Source organism: Pelodiscus sinensis, chromosome 26 (genome assembly GCF_049634645.1).
Source record: "Pelodiscus sinensis isolate JC-2024 chromosome 26, ASM4963464v1, whole genome shotgun sequence".
Lineage (NCBI taxonomy): Eukaryota > Metazoa > Chordata > Testudines > Trionychidae > Pelodiscus > Pelodiscus sinensis.
Window position 1 is genome coordinate 17,801,542 of NC_134736.1, and position 13,569 is coordinate 17,815,110.

Here is a 13,569-nt window from a genome sequence, read left to right on the forward strand (position 1 = left end):
GTGCTCGGAGGGGTGTTTTTGCACACCTCTGAGCAAGCAAGTTCCAGTGCTGTAAAGTGCCAGTATAGACTTGGCCTTAGCTGATGAGAGGAATTTACTTTTAAACCTCTTCTTCAAAGGGGACGAGAGGGTGAGCAATCAACAACGTGTTTTATCCTCTGATGTTCCATTTGGTTTTGCTGAGCCTTCACTGCTGGGCAGAGCCTAATGCCTTTTGTTGGATGCCAGCATCTCACACTAAAATTCACGTCTCTTTCCTGCCCGGTGATTTACAGTACCGAGGCTTAAAAAGCAAACTCTTAAATACTGCCTTCTTGGGATACAGATGTTACATGTGAAACTAATGCACATAGCAACTTAAAGCATTCCGTGAAGACTAAACACATTTTTATAATTCTACTGCCTTTTCTAACACATATGAGCCAGACTATTTCCAGCTACATATCTGTCGGTATCCAACACTATGGGTACGTCTAGACTACAGGCTTCTGTCGACAGAGCGTCTAGATTACATTGAGTTCTGTCGACAAAGCAAGCTGCTTTGTCGACATGGTAGTGTAGACGCAAAGGACAGTTTACATGCAATAACACCTTCTGTCGACAGAAACTCTGTTGACAGAAGGTGTTATGCCTCGTAAAATGAGGTTTACCAGTGTCAACAAAACTGCTGAGTTCTGTCGACATTATGTCGACAGAACTCAGCGGTAGTGTAGACGCAGGTATAGTTTTGTCGACAAAAGTCCACTTTTGTCGACAAAACTCTGTAGTCTAGACACACCCTATGTCTACACTACAGTTTTTCTGAAAAAACTTCACTTACGTCCACACTGCAATCGCGTACTTTCGAAAAAAAATCAAAAGAACAGAGGAGTTTTTTCCAACATTGGTAATCATCTTTCTGCAAGGAAAAAGCCTTTTTCCGAAAGAGCTCTTTCGGAAAAAGGCGTGTGTGGACAGGGAAGAGGGAGTTCTTTTGAAAGAAGAGGAAAGAGTAGAAAGCACATGTGCCCTGGTGGCCACTCCGTTTATAGTAATCACAGCTTAAATGCAAGATAGCATCCATTCAGTGTGGACGCTATCTTTCAAAAAAGCAGATTCCTTTTTGGATGCACTTTGGCAGTGTGGACCCTCTCTCTTTCAGAAGAAGTTTTTTTGGAACATCTCTTCCAGAAAAGCTTCTTCTGAAAGAAGCCTGCAGGCTAGACGTACCCAGGTATGGCATAGGAATCTTGTGCCAGCATCACAGAGGGATTTAAACATGTGCCTAATTAAATGCCTTCCTATTCTCCCAAATCACCCAACCAAATTGAAAGAGCCCGCCACTTGCCTGACACTAGCACAAGCTGCCTTTGTTTGGTTTCCGTCTCAGGGAAATTTCAGGTTGCCTGCCTACTTCAGACTAATGTCAACCTTCTGGAAGAGACTTAGCGAGCTCAAATAAGTAATGATAAGTGTAGCTGAAGAATCTGCTTGTAAACTAAAGAACAAGGCCTCAAGAGGCTTAAAATTTTCAAAACCAATTTAAGGAATTCATGTGTCAAATTATCATGGATGGGATATTTTGGACTATTTTAGCATGTCACTAAGAGTTCCCCATATCCAGAAGTTTCTAAAACAGTGGTGGGCAACCTGTGAGCTGCATGCAGAGAATTGGGGTTTGCTGTATGGTCTGTGAGACATTTTGTTTACAGTTGGTTGCCAGATTTCGTTGGTTTCTGTCCATTTTTTTTTTTACCTTCCGGTATTACTAAAGTGACATGAATGTAAAGCAAGAGCATGTTCATTGCACTCAACATTGACTGAGAGCTGTTCACTCCCTCTGCATCCAAGCAAAGAGCTTCTATAGTTCAATTGGCACACCCCAAAATTCTAGGTACACACATGCCGTTAGCAAAACTACCCTTATCCTGGGAGACTGTCTTGGTTACGACAATCTTGCGGCCCACTCGTGCAGCTCAGTCATTAGCTTAGGCTGCCCATCACTGCTGTAAAATTTCTCTAGGTCATTCATTCTCTCTTCAGTAACCCATAAATGACTAAAGCTTAACTTTTCGAAATGTGTAATATACATTTAACATTAGTTCCTGGTTTAACTTCTCTTCTGAAGCTTATAAAAGATTTAGGTCCAGAAGCGCTTTTGTTTTTAGAATTAGACTTTTTCCTATAAATAGAAATGTTGACAAAATATGTTAGGTTCTAATCTCATTCTGTATGTGTGTGTGTGTGCATTTGTGCTGGGATGAGGTGTGATTATCTGAGGTGGTTCTGCTTGTGTGTTCAATGTGTGCATGCCTTTGTACGTGTGTTTTGTTTCAGATGCGTAAGTAAATGTGGTTTTGCACATATTGTGTACGAGTGTGAAAAATGTGTGAAAATGTTTGCTAGCACATGTGCATAGTATGTGCAATTTAGTACATCCATGTATGTGTGTGAAGATATATCTTTGGTGAAGGAGTTAAGGGCCTTCTCACATTGAATAGTACCTTACTCCTTAAGCAATCCACTGATTACAATGCACATTGCAGAGGGATGGGGATGGTCTTGTGAGACACCTGACTTTCTGAAAATCATCTCCCTTTAAAATTTCTCAAGTTGAGTACCAAAAACTGAGGCACTCAAAATCACCAGTTATTTTGAAATTCTTGAGCTAAAAGGGACTACTTCAAGAGTGAGATTGCTGAAAGGCTGCAGAATCTAGCTCCTAATATTAAAAAAAAAAAAAACCACCCTGTTTCATGGATTTAAAAAGACTGAAATTTCATTATTATACTGTCTACCATATATCACGTAGGTGTGCAAACTTTTGTGTTGCTTAAACCATTTCTGTAGTTTTAATATAAATAGAAAACCTCTCTCTTTCTCTCTCTTTTCTTAGCAGGGCCTGTGTGATTGCACAAATCCAATGTCTTTTAGCACTAAGAGAAATGTTTAAATATTAAAACTGTTTTACCAACGTGTTCTGTTTTATGATGTGCTGACAGAGTGACACGTCAGCTAGACTGAGGACAAAAGAGGAGACTCATTTTTAAGGATTACATGCCAAGATATGAGCCAAGATTTATGCAATGTAGGAATTGCAGTACGGGATCAGTCATGGGCCTTGCTGGGAATAAAGCTCCCATTGTTGTTCTATGGGACTTTGCTGGAGTATGGAGTTGAGTAAAGGCCTTAAAAATCTGACACTATCGTAATTATGAAATATATTACATGATGCTCAGGATCTGTGAGTCAGCGGGAGTGTCTCTGGGGTGGGGACAGGGAATACAGGATCAGATTTTGTGTAGCCACTCCATTAGTAGTTGAAACTTTTACTTAAGGGACCTTTGGGGAACTCATCCATTGTTATACCTGAATGCATAACATCTTATTTGAGTGGATTCTGCCCTCTTGTGGCTAGAAGGTTTCCTCTTGTAACCCACTGTGCATAAATACTGTGGCTTTTCTGTGTGTGCACAAAGCTAGCTCCAGGGTGTCTGCTACATTTGCAAACCACCAATGGGTATCCCAACCAGCCCACAGATACCCACGCAAGCAATTATAAATGGTTTTACTTAAGGAATTGCCCATAAGCAGAGTCAGCTGATCGTACTCATTAATAGGTGTTTTTTTTATCCTCTGCTTATAAAACTATGAGCAAAATCTTGAGTTCTTCAGAGCTTTGCTTGATAAAAACAAGGAGTCCTGTGTCATCTTAAAGTCTAACAAATTGATTTGGGCATAAGCTTTTATGGGCTGGGCTGGAGCCCACTTCATGTATCTGATGAAGTGGGCTCCAACCCACAAGTTTATGCCCAAATAAATCTGTTAGTCTTTAAGGTGCCACGGGACTCCTCATTGTTTTTGCTGAAACAGACTAAAATCTTTCTTGATAGTTGTTCACTCCCAGACAAAACCAGAGAGGCTGAAATGCAGTTGTATTTTGGACAATGTGGCATCCTAATAATCTCTCCCTAAATATTTGTGGCCAGGATTTTGAAGATGCTGTCTCCCTAGGCCCTAGGGAATCCAAACCAGGTTATACATGAAACCCAGTTTGCTTAGCAAAGAAAGGATTTTGGGAGGTTAGTCAATGCTGTGTGAACATCCCTTGCAATGGCAGATCAATTAAGCTAATTGATTAATCACTTAGTGCAGTGGTTCTCAAACTTTCCAAACTATTCTACTCCTTTCAGGAGTCTGATGTGTCTTGTATGTCCCCACGTTTCACCTAACTTAAAAACTACTTTCAAAATAACACTTAAAAAATGCAAAATACAAGTGTCACAGCACACTATTACTGAAAAATTGCTGACTTTCTCATTTTTACCATATAATTATAACCAGGGCTCGACAAACAATGTAATCTACTTGCCTGTAGTGAGTAGATTACACCCTGGAAGAGCTGGCGCAGAGCGCAGATCTGAGCGTCTGGCGAGCAGGGCTCACCGCCGCTCAGCAAACCCTGATTATAACATAAATTAAATGGAATTCATTGCACTTTCATTTCAGTGTATAATATATAGCGCAATCTAAAGCAGTAAGTGTACGAAATTTTAGCTTGTATTGACTGTTCTAGAGCTTTTATTGTAGCCTGTTGTAAAAAAGGGCAAATAGCTAGATGAATTGATGTACCTCTGGAAAATAAGTGTGTACCTCCAGGAAATACACATATCTTGACTGAAATTCACTCACCTAGTGAATGTCAGTGGCTTTATTGAAGAAGGACCCAGCCATCTAGGCCATAATAGAAAACAAGTATTTATTTTAGAAAGAATAAATAACTACACTTGGGATATGATTGTGGTCACTAGAAGCTTTGATATTAGTGAATCTAGCTATAAATTGAGTTAGCTTTCCCTTTAAAGAAACCTGCAAACGTGGCTGAGTAAGGCCTCCTCTGGGCCTGTTGATTCCTGTAGTGAGCAGGGCGGGGAAGATTAATTTATAGCAGGGGTCCACTCATCTTAAATTAAGTGGCAGTAAAAGTTCTAGGGGTATCAGGGTATAAAGGAGGGTGGAGTAGGCGTTGGCTGAGTTTAGCTATCAATGTCTGATGTGATAATTTGTCAGAGGCATTTGGCCATGTAAGAAAAATGTATTTCTAAGGAAAATAGGGAGGAAATCTGTAAAATCCATGTGAGGTGCATGTGCATGGAGCATCCCATGTTATTTTTGTATCACTACAGGATGGACCTCTATCATCTGGACGGAAAGGTTTTCTCCCTCTTTAACCTCTACTTTACACAGCATGTTAGGGTACTTCTACACTAGCCCCCTAGATCGATCTAGGGCGACCAGAATTACAAATCAAGCCCGGGATTTAAATATCCCGCGCTTGATTTGCATGTTCCCGGCTGGTCGCCATTTTAGAAATTGACTAGCCCAAAGTAACTGCCCGCGTCTACACGCAGCAGTGAAACGGGATTCCAATTTAAAGCCCCTAACTCGAATTAGCTGGTAAACTTCATTGCAGGAGGAATAACAGCTAATTCGAGTTAGGGCTTTAAATCGGAATCCCGTTTCGCTGCCGTGTGTAGACACGGGCAGTTACTTTAGGCTAGTCAATTTCTAAAATGGCGACCGGCCAGGAACATGCAAATCAAGTGCGAGATATTTAAATCCCAGGCTTGATTTGCAATTCTGGGCGCCCTCATTAGCCTCCCTAGATCAATCTAGGGGGCTAGTGTAGACATACCCTTAATGCTTTGCTTGCCTGTGGTTGCCCAGTCTTGGTCACGTTCCTTTTTTGTGATATCAGCTACCTATTAGGATCTGATTCCCTCTAGTGGTCCAAATTAGGATTTTTTTTTAAATGACAAACTGCTGACAATCAGGGTTCAGGGCCAGCTCATTAACCTAATTGTGCCATGCCTGTTTTACACAAGATCAGACTTTTATTTCTGAGCCTGACCTCTTATTTTCAGTATTGCAATCACACTGAACTCAGCCCCGGGGGTTAGGGAGAGTCTCCCATTATATCACTCACTAGGGACCAATCAGTCTGCCAGGAGTGGCATTAGTGTTCCAAAAGCAGGAAGGCTACAGGCTGAAATGCAAGGTATTGAGTCAAGAACATGTAAAAGAAGGACGTAAGAAAGGAAGCACTATTGAGCCCCATGGGGTGCACAGAGGACTGTGGTGTGTACGTGCGGGGCACATTCCTGGGCCTTAAAGTATATTTACTTTAGCTTTGTGTGAATTTAATAATCTATCAGGGTATTTCCACACCACAGCATTAATTCGAGTTAACTTCATTTGAAATAGTTAATTCAAATTAAGCTAATTCGAAATAACGCATCTACACACAAAACCTATTTTGAAATAGCGCGTCCGCACTGAGTGGACCCTGAACCGAAGTTAAGGCTGGCCGGAACCAGTGCCGGCAGCGCATCAGGTTAGGACTTAGTGTGTGGGGCTGCTGCCTGAGGCTAACTGAGCTCCGTGCTTAAAGGGACCCGACCCCCACCCCGGACAGACAATTCTCAGGGTTCCCCGCTTGCTTGTCTACCTCGACGAGGGACAGCAAAGCAGTCCTGGCTTGCAGTGCCCTGAGTGCCCACACCACAGCACTCAGCCACATGGAGCCAGAGCTGCCCCTGGGCACGCCGGTGCGTCTCGTGGGGTCGTTGCCATCAGCCCGGATGCACTTGCTGCAGGCTGCCATCTGAGGGGTCCATCAGGGGGCTGTCAGGATCCAGGAGGCCCTGAGGGAGAGCGTCCACCCTGAGGAGCCCTCAGAGCCACCCCGGGCTTCCCCACCAGGGGCTTGTGCCCCATTCCTCCCTCACGTCCTTCCACTTACCCCTCCCTAGCCCCCCTTCCTGATGTCAAATAAAAGACACGTATGTTCAAAAATAGAAACTGGGTTTATTGAGCAAAACTGGGGGGGGGGGATGAACTTCTGGGAAGACTGGGAAAAGGAGGTGGGAGAGGGGAAGAGAGAGGGTGAGAGAGGGGAGGGGGAAACCTGGGAGGAGGGAGCTGGAAGGGGGAAGCAAGGGGAAGAAGAGGGAGGGGAAGCTCAGGGCCCAGGGTTGGGGGTCTCGCTGGACCAACTTGATTTTCACGCAAACCTGCTCCTGGGTTCGCATGTGGCCTTTGGTGGCCAGGCTGGTGGCTATCCTGCCATAGACGGCCACATTCCTCCATCTAGTACAGAGATCATGGATGTTGGGGGCATCCCTCCCAAACCTGAATAAGGTCCATGATCTCCACCCTGGACCAGGAAGGCGCCCGCCTTCTCCAACCCCTGTCAGGCTCCTGGGAGCTGGCAGACTGCTCCTGGGGAGCGGTGGAGGGCCGGCTGCCAGTGGCTTGCTGGCTCATGTTTTGGGCCACTGGGTTAGGGGCTCCGGTGTCCACTGTTGGCTCTGGGCTGGCAGGCTTGGAGCTGGCACAGGCCCTGTGGCCAGGGTCTACCCCTTTAATGGCTCTGGGGCTAGGGGAGAGGAGAGTAAGTTTTCCTGGTTGTGCCCAGAGTGGCCACCAGGGCTCCCTGGGAAGGGCTGGAGGCCCCCTATTTCGAATTAAGTGTCTACACAGCACTTAATTCAAAATAGCTATTTCGAATTTGGCTTTACTCCTCATAGAATGACATTTACCAAATTCGAATTAAGGACTCTGCTAATTCGAATTAATTTCAAAATAGCGGTTTGCATATATAGACGCTATTAAAGTTAATTCAAAATAACAGCTGTTATTTTGGATTAAGTTTGCAGTGTAGACATACCCTAAGAGAAGACATCATTGGCATGGGCATGTGCTGAGAATGGAAAAAGAATGCTTGTCAAATACCACCCTTGACTGGAAGCCAGAAAATGCAAGAAAAGAGAGGAAGATTATGAGCAACATGGAAACGAACAGTTCTGAACGACATCAAGCACCTCTACATGAAATGGGAAGATTTGGGGAGAAGGGTAATTGACAGGCAAGACTGGCAAATGTGGGTAGCCCAAGGTGTAGCAAGTGTGGATGAAGGTCACGTGAATTAGACATCAAAGTCATCTGTTCTTCTTAGACAGTGGGGAGGGGGAAGGGGGGAATCAACCTGATATCAATTTGCATGTGCCACTTTTTAATCAGATACAGTGTCCAATAAGCAAAACAACAGCGTTTTCTTTGCTACTGTGAAGCAATGACAAAGAGTTCCCTGAAGTGAGCTCTAGCTGGACCTGTACGTGCAGAGATACTTCCTTTTTCCTAGTCACCAGCAGAGTTCCCTGTAAGATGCAATTTGAGGCTCTCTTGCCTCCTCAGCAGAGCCACACAGAGGCTGCTCAGCTGTTTCGGGGCAGGGCCTTGTGGTGGGCGGCTGCAGGAGCAGCAGAACAGCCACCACATGGCCCTGTCCCCAGCTTCAGCCCTTCCCCAGGGCTGGAGCTGCAGCTAGGGAGGGTGGTATGGCAGGCAGTAGCTGCTGCTCCAGAGACTGGGGCCTGGGCCCGAGTCACCATGTGGGGAGAAGCGGTGGCAGCTGCTCCGGTGGCCGGGGCCTGAGTCCGGGCCCAAGCTGCCGCATGGGAAGCGGCGGCAGTGGCTGCTCCAGCGGCCAGGACCAGCCACCACGTGGGGAGCTGCAGCTGCTGCTGTGGGGCCTGGGCCCCAGTGACCGGGGACAGAGCTGCCACATGAAGTTAAGATCCCAACGCAACTAAAGAAGTTCGTGCCTCTTAGGGTCTTTGTTACAGGGCGCTCTGCGGGCTCGGAAAGGAAGCACTTTATCAGTTTGCAACTGACCGACGCTTGGATCATCTTATTGGCAAAAGACAAGGGATAATATTTTTTAAGGAAATCAGATTCTGCAAAATCAGGAGGCCAAATAAATACATCAAACGGGCCAGCTCTGGCCTGCAAATTGTGTGTGTGGCATTCTAGTCTGAGAGCTCTTACCATGAGAACGATTTCCTGATACTTTATTGTTATTAAAATTTAAATTTGATTTTGTGAAAAAAGAAAATCTGAGCTGCAAATTAATTCAAACTAATTTTGAATGAATGGATCAAACAGTGCAGTGAGTAATCCTGCAATAACATAGTTCTAATTCCAAGTTGGTTTGGATACTAAAATAGTGGGTTTAGACCAGCATAGTTTCATGTCTATCCTACTTAAGCAGGAGCCATTTACTAAAGAAAATAGCCAGTTACAGACACAAAACAGCTTGTACTCCGCTTGAGATTAAACTCGTCACCTTTATTTGCCAGGGAATACACCCTGCCCAGAGCTCTGCACACTACAGAGACCTCTAGTAGCAAAATAATAAACCGAGCTGGGTGGGGTGCAGGATCATGCACCTTGTTTTGTTTTCGTTTTTTCTTACATAACAATTTAAATTATATAGGGAATATTGTTAGTAACTGGTGGGTGCCACAGTTGCATACATCCAAACAAGGGCACATGACGTCAATATTGGTGTACAAGACAAAACTCCCTCTGCTCATGGATGGAAAATCTTAGAGGGAACACTGGTCACTGACCACTGGTTTCTGTCTTTCAGCTTCCTGCTTGGTTTGGATGTCTGGGGCTCAGACAGCGTTTAAGAGGGTGGCCGAGGAAAACGTCACTCTGCCCTGTCACCACCGTCTGGGCCTCCTGGAGCCAAGAAGCCTGGACATTGAGTGGCTGCTGCATGATTCCAAAGCAAACCAAAAAGTGGTAGGTCTCTACTCAGACACTAAGAAGACATGTTTCCTAGTTCCATTGAGGGGAGAACTTATTCATGTGGGCTGGCTTTGTCTACACTACACAGCTTTTAGCAAGATGGCCATGTCAACACGGTCATGTTGCTAAAAGTCAGGCAAGTGTAAATGCTGTTTGTCTGCACTTTAGCCCACAAAAAACTCCCCCCCCCCCCCCCCCACAAGCTGTGTTTGCTTTGTCAGTAGGAGAACAGTAGATGCTGGAGTTCACAGCAAGGACGAAAGTAAGCCGGAAACCCCAGGAGCACTGGGAAGCAACGCCTAGTGCTACGTTGTGTATTTCCACAGCACTTAGTGACTGAAGGTGATGCCAAGCACTGTGGCATGCCAACCCATATTGCTTTGCTTTTTCTGTTGACAGGGGAGCTAACAATGGTGCCGTGATATGTCGACAAAGTGGCAGAAAAACAGGTTTGGCGAGTTTTCAGTTTTGGCTACTTTTGCTAGTCGACAGCACTTTCATCGCCAAACCTTTCCAGTATAGATATAGCCTTACAAAGGCTCTCTCAAGAACACTAAAAGCATAACTACTCTTAAAACACTACAACAGTATTGCCGTGTTGCTATAGATCTTCAGTGTAGACGTTGCAACAACAGGAGGGATTCTTCCATCACTGTAGTTAATCTACCTCCTCGATAGGCAATAGCTAGCCTGATAGAAGAATTCTTCTGTTGACCTACTCAAGGCACTAGGCTGGCATAGGTCAACCCTGAGTGATGTAGCTATGCAGATGTAAAGGATAGTCTAGAGTGGAAAATTAGATTGACCCAGCTATCTTGATCAGGGTATGAAAAATCCTCACTCCTGAACAATGCAGTTATACCCACCTAAGTCCCTGTGTTTTATATATATGGGTTAGATGTGCCTGTTTAATGCATGTAACAAGATCATTTCCTATGGTACAGAAGTCACTGATGTGGCATAGACTCTTGCCTCTGTATGAACTAGAACCATTGAAAACTGGCTGCAGATGGCACTGGTTAATTGCAACCGTATCCTGGGGTGTGTTAAATGCCTCTACTGATTCCTGATGATCAGTACCATGTAACCAGATATAAATCATGCATTTAAAAATATTTGCCTCTAGAGAGTTTTTGATCTGAGGAAGTGGGTCTGGCCCACGAAAGCTCATCATCTAATAAACCATCTTGTTAGTCTTTAAAGTGCTACATTGTCCTGCATTTTGCCTCTAGAGAGAAACTGATAAGGTAAAGTCCTAGAGTCTGGCTCTGGTTGTATTTTAAAACTGGAGCCCTGATCTTACATTCCTAACTTACCCAGAACTCCTAGTTAAAACAATTGAAAATATGCAGGGTAAATTGGGAATGTGGGATTTATTTAAATGCAGATATAATGCATGACACAAATAAAGATTCTGCCTACACCTTAAGGAGCTCACAATCTGCCATCTCTTAACTAAAAATGCTAATTAATAATGATTCATCCGTGGGTTCTCAATGCTTTAAGAAGACTTATAATTCAGAGACTTAATCACCCCACAGTGAACCAATCTCTTTCTTTTTGTGCCAAGAGCATTAATAATAATATGAGTTACAGTATCCCCTCTTTTATACTGTGATGGCACCTAGAGGTTGTGGTCATGAATTGGTACCTTGCTGTGCAAGGTGATGTGCAAACACAGAACAAAAAGACAGTCCTTGCCCCCAAAGATTTTACAAAGGGAGGCCTGATTCACACTAAGAAATTAGGTGGGTATAACTGTTGCTCTGCTGGAGTGTGAAAATCTACACCTTTGACAAACAATCAGTTAAACTGATCTAGCCACATTCTAAACAGTGTTAGGTCAATGGGGGAATTCTTCCACAAACCTGACTACCACCTTTCAGGGAAACCCTTCCATCAGTGTAGATAGTGTCTACACTAAAGTAGTGTTGTAATGTTTTAAGCGTAGATGTGCCATTGCAAACAAATCAGCTTGAAGCTAGATATGTAGTTATATTGTAGAAAAGATTTTGACATTTTATTTTAAAGAGTTTTAAAGACTAAAATTCAGTCCTGTGTTTCTACTAACTTTTGAGATGACTCACAATGAACAATTGCTATCTGAACAACCACAATTCTTGCTGAATGCCACACACATCCACTGCCCAAAGAGTGGCAGAAAAGCATCATGAAGAAAGTGGCCAGCAAGTTAATCTGATCCATTTTCTCAAATCACAAATACATCACAGATTTGGGGAGAGAGGAAGAGCAAATTATTCCATTGTGCAAAAGTAACACAAAAATGCAGAAACTAAGTATGTTTTCTACAAATTGATAAGTGAAGAAATCTCACGTGAGGCCTGATACTGTGATTCTGTCAACACAATTCCTACAAATCAAGGAACCCTCCTTCCCCAGTTGAAGGAATACTAACACCCACACAAATCTCAGTTCAACCTGCCAAACCTCAGAATACCCAATACTGACGGCCTCCTCAGTTCAGATTTTCTGGAGTGGCCTCTGATGTTTGGGTGTCCAAACAAGGCTTGATTTTAAGTGATAATGAACACTCAACACACCCGAGCTTAGATTTATGGGAGCTACAGCATCTCTACAAATCAGGCCTGGCTTATCTCAAACTGGGCAGCCAAAATTTGAAGCACCCCAAATAAGAGGTTACTTTCAAAAATTGTAGCCTAAGGCCTTGTTTTATGCTCTATTTAAGCACCAGTCTAATTCTCTGCTCTGCTGTAAACCCAGACTCAATTTAAATGCCAGCTCGGGACACGAGAGACCCAGGTTAAATTCCCTGATCTGCCACAGACTTCCTGTGTGACCCTGGGCAAGCCCACTTGGCCCCACAGTGTCACTCAGTTCCTCAGCAATAAAATGGGGGATGAACTTGAAAATCCTCCCAATGGAAATGACCACACAGGCGGCAGTGAAGAATGACTCTCTAGTCTGCCAGATGCTGCTCACTATTGGTAGAGTCTTATTGGAAAAAAGAAAATGAAAACAAAAACCAATGCAGCACAGAGAAAGAGTTCAAAAACATAGAAAGTTGTGCTTAGGAAAAAATAACACACCAATTCCAAACCCACCAAAACAGAGGACAGACAGAGACGTAGAAAAGTTCACTTTTATTCAATCCCCAGACAGTGTACTGTCACCTGCAGATAAAGCCAGTACATCTATCCAGTTGTGTGAAATATTAACAAAGACATGCCTGGTCACTAAATATGTATATAATATTGAAATTTTACTTATCTTAATAAAATCTCAGAGGGGTAGCCATGTTACTCTGTAAGGGTGCAGCTACACTGCACCATTCTTCCGAAATAACGGCCGTTATTCCGGAAAACCAATACTAGCCTCCATACTGCCGTTGCGTTATTTTGACCAAAAGTCAAAATAATGGCGGGCTTTTTCCAACAGTTGTAAACCTCATTCCAAGAGGAATAAGCCTTTTTCTGAAAAAAGTTTTTGGAAAAAGGTGTGTGGATGCGGAAAAGGGAATTATTTTGAAAAAAGAAGCCTTCAGGAAATAAGACGGGTGCCCTGCTGGCAACTCCATCCACACTCATCACAGCTCTATAGTGCCTGTCTCCCAACAGCTCTTAAAGCTTCAGACACAGGGGACTGGGCTTGTGGCAGGAAGCAGGCCTTGGGAGCTACCAGACTCTGCGCAGCTGCCAGTGCCTGATGTGTGGGCACCATGTCCTGGCCACAAGCCCCCCAAGAGCCCACTGACCCTAACAGGGAGCACGCAGGGAGCCTGCCAGGGGCTGCAAAAGGCGTGTGCTGTCCTGGTCCGGGGAAGAGATCCTAGCCCTCTTGGACGTAAGGGGCAATGAGGAGAACCTCCAGGGTCTCCGCTCCAGACGGCATCATGCCGTTATAGATACGGCCAGATGGCAGACAGCCCTGGCCATGAACGGCCTCAACAGGAGC

The 13,569-nt window shown here is 44.2% G+C and overlaps 1 protein-coding gene across 2 annotated transcripts in view; it reads left to right on the top strand.

The window, feature by feature from the left end:
* The window catches only part of LOC142820545 (CXADR-like membrane protein), a 100,534-nt gene that overhangs the window by 72,149 nt on the left and 14,816 nt on the right, over positions 1-13,569 (top strand). For both annotated transcript variants that reach the window (XM_075909749.1, XM_075909750.1), the window contains exon 2: positions 9,473-9,630. In XM_075909749.1, coding sequence (XP_075765864.1) covers positions 9,473-9,630 — 158 coding nt within the window. The remainder of the gene's footprint in view (positions 1-9,472; positions 9,631-13,569) is intronic.